Below are 16,414 nucleotides of genomic sequence, written 5' to 3'. Positions count from 1 at the left end.
CGAGGCCTTGCAAGGAATATATAGAATTTAAATTTTTCTTACTTTTCTTTGTAGCATTGGAAGTTCTGATAGTTACTTGTCAGTTATTTTAATCAGGCTGTTGCAGCTTATCTTAACCCACTTTGACAGAAGCTCACTATACTAATAAAAAACTTTCTTTATCACCAGCAGATTTGGCAAAAAACTGAAAGTACTCAAGCTTACAGAATAAGTTGTTTCTTTTAAAGAACGATGTGCTAACTAACACCAAGGGTGCCAGAGCCTTGTTCACATGCTTGTGGTTTTCATCCACTCAGAGGCACTTAGTGAGGTAAGGCATGCAGATGTATAACTGGCGCAACACCTGAATTTTCTTTTTACTTTCAAAGTAAAAATGTGCATAACTGTTGTTAACAGTGCTGAGACAGAGAGTTTTATTTGATATTCACACTTAAACTGAACAGTAACACTGATTGGATGTCTCAAACCTTTTCAGTAGCCTCAGTGATGGTGGCACATTGCCAGCTAAGCTTAACTTAACTTTGTTATGAACTCCTCGGAAAAGATTTCAGTGTTCTGTAACTTTTGGCTTGATGGTTACTGCTAAATAACTCCTCTGTAAGCGTTTAATATTCTTTACCCTTGCATATTTGACTGAGTCAGACGAGTCTTAGAGTTATAAGACTGTAATGTAAGTATGTCTAAGATGGTGCCATACTGGATGGATCTTGCTTATCTTGATCTCTTATCCTGTATTGGGGTAGGTTGAGCACTAGGATGCAATGGCCTTAGGCGTCTCCTGCTTGAGCCTGCACATTCAAGCTGAAGAGAGTGAACTTCCCTTTGCTACTCATCTTAAAAGATGTACCCACTCTCTAACAAAAATATCAAAGGACACATTATTACAGACATTTTATATCTTATACATGGTCTTCTTAGATGTAATTGAACAAATGAAAATATTTATAAAAACATTTTTAGTTTAGGTGCTTTGTCGTGCTTTCATCTGTACAGAGAACTTTGTAGACAATTTTTAGGCAAAGTCTAATTTGGCATATGTGTTTGAGAGCCTGATAGACACTTGTTTACTGCCTACTTCCCATCCCGGTCTTTATCTTAAGTGTAGATGGTATTAAGCCTTCCTCCTGGAGAGTGTTGTGTGCTTGGCTACGTGTTCTGAAGACCTTTTACCGTAAAAAGGATCCTGTGATTATGCACCACGTTTCTCTTTTCTTTGGATGTCAGGGTCTTCATGTTGCCAAGCTCCTTATTGTGTCCACCGATGTTCCTGTTAAACTAGTGTTCCTGTTATATCCGATGGATTTATTTTTAAAGTCTGAGGATTAACGGTTTTTGAGTTGTACTTGAACTGCAGCTGTGTTTTGGATTCACAGCGACGGCTTCCAGATACGATGGAAGCTCTATTGACTATGTGTGCGTTAGCATATGCTACTTCCGGTGCGGAAACTCCTGTGGGGAGCTTTGTTTCCGGTGTCCTATTCGCGCCCTGTTTACGGTCCAAAGCAAGTTAAGCAAATGAATGAATCAAGCGGCGATTTACATTTGCCTGTTTAAATCATAAGACCAGTCACTATACAGAGATGTGCTTCTGAATGTGGACGATGTGTCTTCTGCTGCAGTGATGCAGTTCTGCTTGTGTTGAGTGATGTAAGCAACTGATCGATCTAAACGCTTTAAACGTCAAAATTGATCATTAGATTTTTTATGACACAACAGCGGTGAGTGTTCCCACCTTCTCCTCTTTGTAACTTAACGTGATCTTTCCGTTTTCGAGTTTTGGACATGATTTTGGAGTATATCTTCGCAGTAGCGATTGACCGCAAAGTAATGTACAACCCCACATCCGGTCTCAAACCAGGAAGTTAGCATTTTCTCGTGCACAGGGTCAATGATGAAGAAATGCCACACCTGTCCTTTAAAAAAGGGAGCGGTACATGCTCAAGAGCTTTAATTCTTAAAGCCTGAACCCTTCATCTAATTTAAAATGAAATAAAGCTGCAATATATAACTTTAACTTAAATATCTTAGAGAAACATTTAAAGCAGGATGTTTTTTTTCCTTCATCCCTAGCATCCTCCGCTGTCACACCAACCACTCTGCATGTCCTCCTTTCATACATCCATGAACTTCCTCTGAGATCTTTCTCTTTTTCTCCTCATGTCCAAACCATGTTAGTCTTACCTCTCTAACTGTGAAATGGTTTGAGCATTTAAAACCCCCCAAAACCAAAAACAAAGTGGATGTGAAAGCAAAGCCTCTGAGCCCAGCAGGAAGCTGTGGGCAGATTCAGTGCATACGTGCAGTGTGGAACTTAATCTGGCAGCTAGACGACTTACTTCATGTAAATACTGCAATTAAAAACAACTTTACACACTGGACGTGTGAGGGGATCAGTCAGACCTTCTGTATATCTGTTAACATGCAGAATATTTTCCAAGTGAAATGGGGGACGACATCTTTGGAAAACAATCCTTTTGGTATTCGGTGACTTCACGCTGTTTTCCTCTGTTAGAGCAATAACAGAGGATATCCATTTTCCTTTGTCCCTCTGCCTTCTCAGTCACTCATCCCCTCTTTCTCTGTTTGTCTGTCATTCTTCCACCCTCTAGTGGAGAACGTCCAGCTGAGTCTGGTGCTGCAGACGGAGAACAAAGGCTCGGTTGTAGCAGGAGGCGAGCTCAACGTCTGTCTGGACGGCATGGTTGTTGATCTGGGCTCGCTGCCCAACGGCAGCACGGCAGCAGACAGTGAGTCCTGCCTTTATCTCTCAAGCACGCGCACACATGCACAAGGGTAAAGGTAATCGCACAGAAATGACCTGAAAAGCACATCGCAAAGCAGTCACACCACAGATGTGAAGATTTGTCTCACAGCTGCACCGTGCACAATATAAAAATGAAATAACATGCAGCACATTCAAAGAAAGCTCTCAGTCAAACATGAAGCCTTGGAGAAGCACACAGAAGTGCATGGCAAAGCTTACACCGGTCAGACAAGCTATATTAAAGTGAACACACACACAGTTTCCCACAGAAGCCCAGACAGCTTATTAGTACAGAATACACCGCAGTATTAAAGTTTTTCTCCTCCTCTCCCTCTTTCCCCTTGCTCTTTCTCTTTAATATTTTGTAGCACTGCCAGAAAGCAAACACACACACAGATATATCTGTACAGTGAGATGCTTGTGTGTCTCGCCGCCCTGGTAATGAGTGCTGGAAAAAGCCAAAGGGTTCAAAATAGTCTAAATCGCTTCTTCTTGCCCTCTTTGCTCTCAGGTTAAATACAGTTGCTGTTGACATGTTCTGTAGTGGAGTTTTTTTCGTCATGGTGACATGACAGCTTGTTGGTACATTGCTTATGTGGTGACACCGGTGACAGCCGAATGCTGTTTTAATCTAATGTTGATTGTTGTCTTTCATTTGTATTAGTTTTTAGATGGTCTACTGAGAATCAACAAATAAGTCTAAAGATACCCACATCTGTAAAGTTATCCAGATGTGGGTGTCGACAGGAATCAGATGAAACGTTAGGCAGATGCTTAACAGTCTTACTTTATTAAAAGTACTTTAACCACTGTTTATTAAAAACAGTGGGACTGGAAGCCTTCTATGTTTTGCTGGCCTACTTTGCCTCCTGCTCTACGCTGTGGCTGTACAGTAGCATGCCTTAACATTTTACTGTGTTTAGTCTTACTAAAGACAGCCGAGTAAAAGCTGACATTGTTTTCAGCCTTAAAGCAAGATTATTTTTTTATTCTCTCTCCCTCTCTCTTTTTAAAAATGTAAGTGTCCAAAAAGCACCTTTAACCTCAGTTAATTTAACTCTAATTATTTTTAGGGAGGTGATTCAAATTTCAAAGCTTCATAAATACTCTGTTTCCCGAAACCTTGTCCCAGCAACCCACAGTCACTGAGTTCTCTACGCGGCTGCCTAAACCTTTGGAAATTAAAATATTTGTTGGTTCCCACGCAGGAGAAGGCCTTAGGACAATAACAAACGTTTCCAGGGAGCCATAACCTCATTTCATAGTGCAATTAAAAATAGCAGGAATAGTGAAGGTGAGCCTTAAGGTTTGGTAGACTGATGCAACTTTGCATTTGATTTGTCTTTTTAATCCTAGAAACAGTTTAACTGCAAAAAGATTCAGCTTGAAATTTAAAGATTCAGCAGGTGTGATGGTGGTGCAGTGTTCTGCTATGTAGCAACACTTTTACACCAAAAAAACAAGTAAACCTTTGCTGCAGGTTTGAAGCATGAATGTTGTGAATAACCTGAAAATAAATGCTTCAATAACTGAATTGCTTTAAATTATCGAATTGTTTTAAATTATTGTTGCTTTTTTTTTATCGGAATTTGTTTAAGTATTGTAGACTTTAACCAGCAGACTCCATCCTTTGTCAGTAGGTGTGAGTAATCAATAACTAGTTGTTACTGATGTTTTGAACATCCTATACTGTGACATTTTTCACTTATTTCATTAGGAAATACCAGCGTGCATTAAATGGATGTTTGTTTTGTAGCGACAGCGAAGGCGTTTGCGCCCTCTTCACATTTTTGCAGTTTTATTAATTATATTAATGTTAGCAGTAATAGCACTGTACCTTTCCATGTCCTGTTATTTCCATGTAAACTATTTAACCGCTTGTGTTTGTCATGTCTGAAATGCCATAATGTTGTTTTTTATGTTTATATTGATTATATTGTTTATAGTATAATCACCATCAGTCATTCAAGCTGTAATTCCAAGTAACGTCTATCATAGAACCAGGATCATTTTGATAACCTTTTAATGTGTTGACCAGAGGTGTTACACTTATTTTATCTAACAGGCAACACACACGTTTGCTCATGTTCTTTAGTCTTTAAATCTAAAGTGCGTTGTCAAAAGCGGCCATATTGGCTTTGGCGTAAATTATGGAGAAAAAGTCAGATTTGATGGTAATTTCATGTACATTTATATGAATGAAGATTTCATTAGCTTGACAAGTAGTTTGGCCTCCTCCTGCCTCCTTTACATGCAGTAATGTGACCTGACCTGGTCTCCTTTGCAGCAGTCAAAGTAAGGTCAGCATTTTACCTGTGATCTTTGATGTTTTCTGAGAGTACAATGCTGCTTCAGATATTTCTAAATATCTAGATAATAGAATTTAATTAATCATTTTTTTCACTTATACAAGATATTTTTGCTTGAAATAAGTGAAAAAAAATCCGCCGATGGAACAAGTGATGTTTCTCCAGATCCAAGATGCACTAAAAACAAGTTCCCATATCTCACTGAAATGTCACTCTGTAGCTGATTGTGTCTTTTTTCCAGTGTGATGAGATATTTTGAATAGAAATTAGACAAATATACTTGGTAAGATTTTGAGTTTTTGCAGTGTAAACACCATAGCATTTCAGGATTCATCCTCACAACACATACGATGAACAGCTGGAGGTGTCTTAGTGTGCAAAGTCGTTTTTTTCCACTTAGAAAAAGAGCTGCTGTTGAAAGTCAGAGAAGCACTGACATGCCTCCGTGACTTTGACATGTTTTAACATCCTTCCAGTGGCACAGCAGGCCATGGGTAATGTCATGAAGGCTGTTAAATTGATGTTGTATCACACCTCTGCACCGGATTTTGACAGCTGCTGTCTTAATGTCTTGGAACACAATGCTTCCTGGTGCAAAACACAGTAAAAAGTCTAAAAATTGACCACCACCTCTGCCATTTTCACACTTTCCAAAGACAAGCAGAGGGCCTGGCCTCCAGGCCGTATATCTGACAAATGAAAGTGTCTGAAAAAGCAGCGGCAGAAGCGGCTACGCTCTTGTTAGTCTCAACAAATTTATTTTTATTGCCCTTGTGCCAGCTCGCTTCTGCCAAAAACATCTCCACGCTCTGTCCGCCTTCTGCCGTCACATTCCCGGTGACTCAGGCTTCTGCTCATTAGAAACTCTTTATTTTTCACTGAGTGCACTTTGAGTTTTAGAAAGCGCTGGATCATCAGAAAATATTCTCTGTATTGCTTTTATCTGCTTTAACTGTATAAAGATAACAGTTTTGAAGAATTTGGATAAAGCATTTGTTATGCAGTGGCTAGCTTCAGGTGTATTGTGTCATACCTGATGACAGTTACTGTAAAGTTAGACTAGAGAGTATTTATTCATTTCACCAAAGTCGGTTGTTGTTTTTAGTAGAGAGTTTAGGTGATGTTTAAATAGTGTCCCAGTAGTCTGTCTGTCCGGCCAAGAATAACAAAACAAGAATATCGTTACACTTAAATCATGATATTAAAAGAATATATGACACTGTGTAACTGTGGCCTCAGTTGATATTTTATCTTCACATTCATGTATTGCTATTCCCAAACCAATATAAAATGATTCCATAGTTTGCCAGGAAGGATTTCAAAACTTCACACACTTATTGACTCTCAGTCAACAGAATTTTCCGCTCCCAAGCACTACACTAACATTTTGCCTTCCTTTATGGTTTGGAAGCAAAGACTGGGTCTATGTTTTTTTAAACAAATACGGTGTTCTTAATCTGCTCTTAAAGCCATAGCGAGGTTCCATGCATCCATCTCCTCTCTCTGTGCAACACACACACACAAGGCTTCATAGAGCGCCACACAGAGCCCGCAGTGTATCCTGCTGAATGAACACAGCCAGCAGTGAGGCCTGAGGCCTGCCACAGCATGGGCTGCGTAAATGTGTCTCTTTGTGACTGTTCAGATGTGAAGAGAGGTTAAGAGGAGGTGTGTGAGTGTGTGCATGCTGTTGTAACATATATCTCCCCGAGAGGGACAAGATGGAAAAACAAATCCTGTAAATGGGGCTTTTCTTTGATAATTAGATAATTGTTTGGATTTAAATGCACATAAGAATCATACACGTACATGTTTTTAAGTTGTAAGGACACAGTCGCCAAAGTCCCTGCTGTTTCTGCGGCAACTCTTTCCATATTTGCATGCCAGGACTTCATCACAGTTAGCACCAGATGAATAATTCCACTAAATCAGTGTGGACACAATGAATCTAATAGTTCACGAAAAAGGAAAAACATTGTCCGCTAATATTTTGTGGACTTATCTGTAATTTTCTGACTTTTAAAAGATAATTAAAATAAATTTCTGATGCATTATTTGTTCTTTACAGTGTTTTTCCAACATCAACCCAGTTTCCAAAAAGGTTGGTGCTCTGTGTAAAATGTGGATCAAAGCAGAATGCAATCATCTGCAAATTCTATAAACCCTGAGTTTAATTGAAAATGGTACAAAAACAGCAATGAAACAATTCATCCATCCTTTTTTTGTTTTCTAACTGCCTCTCCAGTTCAGGGTCGTGGGGTGGGCTGGAGGCTCCCGTTTGTGCTACAGACAAAATTCAGATTGTTTCCAAAAGAAGAAAAGACAGGCTTTACAGAGATATGCTGTTTGTCACGACAGCACAAAAGCTTCACAAGGTACTGTTGGCTGAACACAGGCACAAGAATCAGCTCGGCCTAGATTTTATCATGCGTGCTTCACATGACTGTAACTCCTTAACCTGCAGAGAAAGTTCAAATGGTTCCTGAAAGGTGAGAATTATTATGTAATTTTACAGCCCAAACAACCTAAACAACCTAAATGCAGTGTTGTCATATTCAAAATAAACAGAAAAAAAATTGAATATCCAGATCTTTAACAGAGTACTTTGACTTTCTGGATAATCCTTTCATCCAGCAGCTAGAGCTGGCTGCAGAAAGGTTAGTGGGAACATCTCATTTTTACGCATAATTTTGTAAAGATTGAGTAGTTGTGATACAAAGCCAAGCTTGCATGCTGCTCTTTTGACTTTGATCTTCTCACCAAAGTCTTGGCGTGGAAGCGAGTGAGCGCGTTTATGGAAAAATGTGGAACCATGCTTTAAAGTAAGACCATTTTCTGGATATAAACGAATGAATGCAGTGAAAACGAGGCCCTCATAATGCAGTTAAACAAGCGTGCATCCGTAATTTGAGCGTGTGTGCAGGTCAAAGGTTGACGTACAATGAAAAGAGCCCTCCACCCCCCAGTTTTCTGTTATCTGCAGCCTCTCCACACACATAATCACCAACATCAGGAGCGCTTTTGTCTAATTTGTTGCAGAGAATTGCGTAATTGAGTCTCATTGCTTGCAGCTCAGTAGTACAATCGCCTTCTGTGATCCTGGAGCAGTGTGCATGGTAGCGAGAGTTGGGGGGGGTTTCCTCTTCAAGCTTGCAGGGGCAGCGATGACAAAGTTGAATGCAAGTGTGTGTGTGTGTGTGTGTGTGTGTGTGTTTCAGGGGGAGGAGAGGCCTGAAGTGTGCCCTCCAGATCCTGGGTTTCAAGCTGAGGCACTTGACTTTGTGTGTGTTTTTTATGTTGTCCTGAGTGTCGATGCAGATGTGTGGGGGTTTTGTTGTTTTGTTTTGGGTTTTTTGCACTTGTGTGTGAGCGCACATGTGTTTTACATTCTGCAGAGTGTGTGTGCTCAGCCGTATGTGAGCTGCTTGAATATACAAAGTGCATAAAGGTGGGAGTGTGTTACTTCTGGTGATGTCAAGGGGCTCTGTGTTCTCAGTCTGAACGCAGCTCTGTTAGTTTGGGGGTTTGCTCACTTCCCCTGGCAGCTTTTCTGACACACACACACGCACGCATGTGGTGGGCTTCATAAACAAACCCTTATATTTCAACTTTTGGCAAACTTTGTAACTGTCAGATTCGTACATACACACTCCACATACTCACAGCTTCCTATCCCACAGAAGCAGGAGCCACATGTAAACCGCAGCACAGACACCCTCAGATTATCCGACCCACTGACTAACACTGGTCAACACTGAGACGTCACGCTAGACTGTGTTAATTAACTGGCTAAATGTGCCAGAGTTGTGGAACTCATTAAGAGCGTGAGACAGAAATTCAGCCAAAAGTGTCACTGGCAGATGTATATATTGCGGTATAGCATGTATCCACAAGAAAATGTCCATGGATGAGACGTTACAGTCTGCAAAACGAGGGCAACTATGTGATGTGAAAATCCCAGTCACTGCCCAATGATGTCTATATATAGGGACTGATATTAAAGGGTGGTGTGGCCAACACTGAATAAACAGACTGGGAAAAAAATAAAGTGATTTCATAAATGCTTAGTTAAACACAAACTGCGCATTTTGGGCTGAGATAGATTTTGGTCGTCCGACCAGAGATATCGCTAGCCCCGGGACGTCGGGCCAGCGATTTTGCGAGCCCTGTTACTTGTTATGTAGAGTTTAGGCAGTGTAGGAATTTTAAGACCGATACCAGTACCGATATTTCATGGTTTTAAAAAGCCAATATTTGTTTTTGTAGTTACTCATAAATCCTAATATCACGATACAGGTTAAAAATAAGCTCCATTTGCAATGAAATTTTATGTAATGAAGACCTGTTACGATCATCATTACAAATAACAAATGGCCAGTTGATGACAGTCTCCCTGGTGCTTCATGTAGACCAGGGACATCAAACTTTGATAATTGGGCCTTGAAGCATGAAACTACATGATAAATGTGTAAAATTACAGAAAAGGTCCCTGTAGTCCTTTGCTAAAAACGTCCTTTAATTATATAATTAAACAAACATACATTTCTGTAGTAAATTGTGGAAAAACTGCAGCTTTTCTGTAATTTAATTGTTTATCTATTATTTAATTGCCTTGGAGTAGGATGTGTGGCAAATGAGGATATTAGGGTTGGTGTCTGTGTTTAAGTTCCACTCCTTCATATTTTTAAAGCTGTCCAGTGGGCGAAATTGGAGTCTTTGCTGGGCTGATTCTTGGCCCCGAACCTTATCTTTAATACCTCTGGTGTAGACCCTCATCTAAGTGTTGTCATAATCAGTTCATTTGTCGCCCTGGCTGCAAGTTGTGTGAATGTGTTCATTTTGTGTCGTTGTTAACATCAGTGAACACCTCTGGGCTCGGCCTCATCGACCTCTTTTATTGCAGTCTTAAATCAAAGGTGTTCTCTTTCACAGGGGCTAATCCGAGTGGACACTGAGGTTAAACAAGTAAGCCAAAGCTTCCAGTCTCTCCATAGCAGCTGTGTGACTGAAATGTGTGCCCTCTGTTATTTTCACTGAAGTTTAGATGTTGAGAAGGCATACCACCTCAGACAGACACACACCAGAGCAGTAATTGGACCATTACGCGGGATGGGGGATGATGAACTCAGTGAGCGGGCTATGACACAATGGTTTCTCCTCAAGACCACTGTTTATTTTTCTGTATGTCCACCAGGTCTGCTCACAAGAAGCTCTTTCATAGCTCTAAAATAGTGCTGTGTGTGTGTGTGTGTGTGTGTGTGTGTGTGTGTGTGTGTGTGTGTGTGTGTAAGTATGTGAGACTTTACCTGTTTTCTTTACCTTAGATAGCGGGATATGTAAATGTGTAAACATGGATGCCATTTGAGGCTGTCGTGCCCACGGCACGAAGGAAGGTGGTGTGTAAAGGAGAAAGTGAGTGTTAATGAAAAGCGCGTTACAGGCCTGTGGCTTTCAGTCACAGTTGGGACTGTATAGTCCCTCACACCGCCAAGACCGCATACCACTGCGCACACAAACCAGCACAGACTACTCGATACATACAAGCATGAATGGTCTCTATTAAACCGCCAACTGTGCTTCCACCACCACATGTGTCAGGTCTATATGTATGGTTTTCAGGGTTATTGTTTTATTTGTGCACACAAAGCCTCAGTATGAGCACTTTGTCATTTACTGTACAGTTCTGAGATGCAGGGACAGGTAACCACCGCAAATTTCATAGTGCGACGATAAATCTGTGTCTTAGAACAGCGGTCCCCAACCCCTGGTCCGTGAGTCGTTTGGTACCGGCCGCGAGAGTTGAGGCTCAGGTGTGAAATGTATGGTTTTCAGGGTTTTTATCGGTTTTCAGCTTTATTTTGTTATCGTTTTTATCGTTTACTCGGTTTTCCTGGGTCTTTTCACGTGTGTTATGAATAAATCTTTTTTTCGGTACGGGTACTAGTTTTATTTTGTTGTATTTATCCGCGACACCTTAAAGGCCGGTCCGTGAAAATAATGTCGGGCATAAACCGGTCCGTGGCGCAAAAAAGGTTGGGGACCGCTGTCTTAGAAGACACTGGGACTGATAATGATGATGTTAGGGAAGCTGAACTTATTGCTTAGTGAGTTTGCTTCGAGTTTTTTAGCCAGGATTGTCAATACTTGCTTCAAAGTGTGATTTTAAAAAGTTAATTTGTCTGAAAGTTTTTCGCCTGTTATCAGCGATGGTAACGAAGTGATAGGAAACATGGATTGTATTCGCAAGATGTATCTTCAGAGTCTGTAAAGCTAAGCTAATGTGAAGTCCCTTGATCTTGCATTCTTGATAATGGCCAGCAGGGGGAGACTCAAAGTCTTTCATTTGTGAACAGTGCTTGGCTCTTTTACTGTGTGGTGTAAGTGAACACATCCTGATGGGTTTACGGTTTTATTCACTAGTTTAAGTTTTTATTGAATGCAACTTGATGTTTATTCTGCAAACTTTGCTCATAAAGGAGAATCACCACGTGGAATCATTCGCTAGTTATATATAGTTTACTAGCAACTAGGGCTGCTCGATTATGGCAAAAATGATAATCACGATTATTTTCACTGAAATTGAGATCACGATTATTTGACGATATTTATTTAACCCTTTAAGACCTACTATAGAACCAAGTCCACCAGAGCTTATATTATTTTTTTTACATGCTGTAGTGCCATTTGTGGGAGCATTTCAAGTTGCTATACATCAATACAACTGTTATAGCCCATATTTTAATAATATGTATGCATTAAGTCCATAGTAATTACATAAATTGCAAAAAAGTGCAATAAACTACAAAAAAAATTGAAAATCGCTTTTGTTTTGTTTACATATATTTCTACTTGGAGAAATTTAAGAGGTTTATCCCTCAAAACTTTAAATACAATAAAGTTGCAAAAAATAGTTTCCCACCACAGGAAATTTATTTTGAGTGTCTTCATAGTTTTATTTTGGAGATACAGCAATTTTTATATACTGCAGGAAAAACAAAAAACAATCCTATGATGCAAATTTGCAAAGAAAACAGCATGTGCATCATTTCACTGTGGGAAGTGTTACGAACAGCTGATAGGAACGGCAAAGCGTGTTTCTGGAATATTATGTTTTTGTTCCTGCAAGCGCTTTTTATGCAATTTTTGCAAAGCTATATGTGGAACGAAACCGTGACCGAGGACAAGCTGATGGCATCAGATGTAAGTACAACTCCTCCGGTTTCATATGCAAAACAAATTATTGCGCTAGCTTACACGGTTCAGATTCTACAGGGATTTAAAAATAGTTACACAACACGGAGCGTGCTGCTCTGACCGGATTTAAAGGGTTAACAATGACTTTAAAAAAATAATATAAAATAGTGTGCAACACCACTGAAGTTTTTTTTTTTTTTTAAACTCTCTTTTCAACCAACGGCAGTCACTCTCCAAATAACTTCTGCTTAGCTTTCCGAGCTTCCCTCGGGTCCTCTTAATCAGCGGTCTCCAACCTTTTTTGCGCCACGGACCGGTTTATGCCCGACAATATTTTCACGGACCGGCCTTTAAGGTGTCGCGGATAAATGAGGGAGGGGCTAATAATCGGCTCAGTCATTTTTAATGATCGTTGAAAGCCCAGATCGTAATCGTGATTAAAATTCGATTAATTGAGCAGCCCTACTAGCAACTGAAGTTTTTTTTGAGCAGCAAATCAGTTGTGTATGTTGTATTTGTATAGTTTTATGATTATTGAGATAATTTCATCCAAAATCCATCCATCCATCCATCTTTTTTTTTTTTTTTTTTGTCCAGATCAAACATCTGAACCATTCAGAGGTTCATTTGAGTGATTTGCTGCCTGTTAGCACAACTGTCAGTCATAGACTCCTATCCATGTGCAGCCGTTATAAAGAAGACAAACAATGTTTTAGTGCCAGGTTGTAAACCTCTTTATTTAATTGCTGAAAATGGACATTTTCTCATACGAGTCCATGGGGATTGTCTCAAATTTAGAGCCAGCCTCCAGTGGCCATTGGAGGAACTGCAGGTTTTGATGATTATAGTATGTGTTTGCTTCATTTGGGCCCGGCCCTGAGGATTGTCACTTGGTCCAGATTGACAGATGTGAGCCCAGTTCTCACTATAGTGTATTTATTATGGAAAATATAACATTTCTAATTGTATATTTGACATTTTATGTCTGTGAAGGTTCTCAGTCATCCAGGTCATCATAGTCTAAGAAGCTTGGAAAGAAAAGCATCTGGACTTCTTTAAGTTTCCTTGAAGATGTTTCACCTCTCATCCGAGATGTTCGTTCACAGTGGACATAGATGGCTTCTTTTACTCCTCGTTCAAACCATCTGTCTTCTCTGTCCAAAATGTGAACATTGCGTCCTCGAAAGAGTGACCTCTGACCTTTAGATGCAGATGGACATTTTACACATTTTGGGAATTTTTTGTTTGCCCTAAAACCAAGTGTGACATTTCCTGCAGATAAACAGTGGTGTCTGAGGTTAAACCTTCTGTTTTACCTTGCAGAAATATTGCGTGAATTAAATAGTACACTAAATTAATTTCACACATCCTTATTTTTAGTTTCAGAAACCTTGCACGTGCACTTGTTTGGCCCTGTGACTGTTTAGTGAATTAAACCAAACCTGACTCTACATCCTCCTCTTTTATTTCTTTATTGGACTGCATTGGGTTGCTATAGTAACAGGGCTGTCTACTGCAGGAGACAGAAACAGCCCGAACTGTCACTGTTTTGTCACAAGCTAAAGGAGACTTAACTAATTTTTATCTAGTCAAGGATTCACTGCTGAACTGTTACTGTGCTGGTAGGAGCGTGATATGGATGTGTCCGTGTGTATGTCTGTCCACTAATGATGTAATCGGTCTTTGTTGCAGAGATACTTCAGTCGGATAGACCCAACCTGAGGAGGACACAGAGCGAGGAGACTCCCAGTACAGCGGGATCACAGGCCAGGTCAGAAAACGCACACAAAGACACACACACTGTGACTGTTTGGGATTTGGGTACAGTCCTCAACAATGCTTCAACAATATTTTAATGGAGTAAAACTATGGTTAACATCCAACTCATTGTGCCGTTACACATGTAACGGGGGATTCTGGGAAATAGCTCAGTTCAAGACTCTGAATCTTTTTCTACCAACATATGTGGTGGTTAGTTGTGGTTTTCTCCACACAAGAAAGGGGATCATTTATCCCCTTCCCAAAATTTTGCGTTTGCGTCACGGTGTAATAATTCCCACCATCTGGCATCTGCATAAAACGGACTTTGGGTTCCTGGATCTGCACAGCTTGCTGTCATCTAGGGGAAATTTGATATTTTATTTTATTATTTTATTAGAGCACGTCGTGGGATATTGTTGTTTTGCTCTCCAGCTCCTGAAGAGCTTGGGGTGACACAGCAGGACAGATGGCCCAAAAGTCTGGGATTTCTTAATTGTCATAACTCCATGGCTGTCATAATGAACAGTGACATTTAGGCTCATAAAATTTCTGAATTATAACATGAAATATAACAAGATATACAAAAGGAGGTGCATACACTGTAGCCAGCTTTCATTAGAGCTTCTTTATGAGTTATGTGGGGAATACTGTAGACTGTACTGGCATCTCCTGCGGGATATATTGCATTAGATAAGCTAAAGTTATAGCTTATGTCTAAAACATTAAATAAAAAAATAATAAAAATCAGCTAATTTTTTCTAATAGGCAATAAAACTCCAAAGAGATTCACTTTTCTGGCATATCAGGCGAGCAAAACATCAAATACAAGTCATGATTATCTCCTGTTGAATAGCTGAACACCAGAATAATAGAGTTTATTTATAAAAGCCATCATTTCAGCATTATTCTGTCTTAATGTTTATTTCCATAAGTCAGATTTTTAAAAGACTTTGTGATTCTTTATAGCCTAACAAACCAAAAATGCCTTTTCAAAGAAAAAGAGGCTTCTTTAATCCCACCGCTTTAGAAAGTCTGCAGACGTTGTGGTACAGTAAGAACAATAATAATAAATACAATGCTAAACTTTCCAAACCCGTTTCTAAAAAACTGTTTATGAAAGTCATAAACCCCAGGCGTAATTGTAATCAAAATAAATGCAGAAAAGAGAAGAAAAGGGTCGAGTGGAGGAAGCCACTCGACTGAAGCACTTATGCAGAGTGCCAGCATGTTATCCCCCCCCCCCCAAGTGTGGTTTCAGACGCAGCTCTCACTGGCTAGAATGGTAGCGAGATAATAAATAGTGGAGCAGGCTGCATTTATTTCCAAGCTTTGCTGCGGGAGTGCATGGGGTCAGATGGTATTTCCCTCTAAACACTGTGGGGGGGCATTAAGCACAGTTCAGCCAAGAGCCTAAACCGCTGCTGTCATGGCGAGGCAGTCAACATCTCTATACTGCATATGAAGAGATGCCACCAACAGACAAGATGAGAGGCTTCTTATGCTGTTCTCAAGTGTTCTCATTGCATGAACATGGTCATAAAAACATGCAGACGTGCACACTGCACTGTTAGTTCTTCTCCTTATTGAGCTGCGTAAACAACTGAATCTAGAGATCGCCGTCCAAGCTCGGCCCCAGCATTCCTCAGTCCTGGGGGGGCAAGCCATCGTGCTTTTCTCTTTCTCGTCAGAAAAGCAAAGTTATATTTAGCGTTGGGGAAAATATGATAGTGTTCAGAGAGGAAAAGCAGCTGACACCTCTGCGTGTGTGGTTGAATTGTGAGTCGTCAAAACAAAGGATATAAAAGGACGAGGTGAATAAAGTAAGTGCAGATGTTGATATGTCTTCTTCTTTTCTTTCTCTGTTTTCAGGAGCAACAGGCACTCAGTGGGGGGTTCGCAGGGTGAGTCCTCGGGGGACTCCAGAGGGAGCTCTCTGACAAATGGGGATCTGAGTGAGGAGCAGATCCCCGGACCCGTTGCTCGCCGGCAGTCCTCTAAGAGTCACGGCAGCCCCGGAAACAGCGCAGGTAGGAAAGTCTGCTCACCTCGCCACGGTGTCACGCACAGTTTAAGAACACAGGCTTTTTACATTTACGTGGTTACACTGCTGAGGAAGCTTTTAAAAGGGAGCATCCAAGAAAATAACCACGTTACACCACGCTACAGCGAATGGTAGATGTGGCTAAGATAATATTTCAGCTGTTTATTTACAGAAATTTAATCAGCAGCTTTTATATATGCTTCGTATGGAAAATGGATTTTAAGCTTTACTTTGTCACAAATGAGAGAAATTTTGGACTTTAGGTCAGAAAAAGTAGAAACATAAAAGAGATAATGGGAATTCTTCACACTTTCTACCATTTTCTAGGTGATAAAAAAGAATTAT

At 40.3% G+C, this 16,414-nt stretch overlaps 1 protein-coding gene across 2 annotated transcripts in view; it reads left to right on the top strand.

Annotated features, from left to right (window-relative positions):
- Positions 1-16,414, top strand: part of wwp2 (WW domain containing E3 ubiquitin protein ligase 2) — a 65,078-nt gene that overhangs the window by 11,937 nt on the left and 36,727 nt on the right. For both annotated transcript variants that reach the window (XM_085360149.1, XM_085360148.1), the window contains exons 5-7: positions 2,610-2,747; positions 13,960-14,038; positions 15,898-16,055. In XM_085360149.1, coding sequence (XP_085216275.1) covers positions 2,610-2,747; positions 13,960-14,038; positions 15,898-16,055 — 375 coding nt within the window. The remainder of the gene's footprint in view (positions 1-2,609; positions 2,748-13,959; positions 14,039-15,897; positions 16,056-16,414) is intronic.

Source organism: Diplotaxodon limnothrissa, linkage group LG7 (genome assembly GCF_057381915.1).
Source record: "Diplotaxodon limnothrissa isolate DT_005_m linkage group LG7, D_limnothrissa_male_GT1.1, whole genome shotgun sequence".
Taxonomy (NCBI): Eukaryota; Metazoa; Chordata; class Actinopteri; order Cichliformes; family Cichlidae; genus Diplotaxodon; species Diplotaxodon limnothrissa.
Note: the sequence above shows the minus strand (reverse complement) of the source record. Positions and strands in the feature narration are given on the sequence as shown.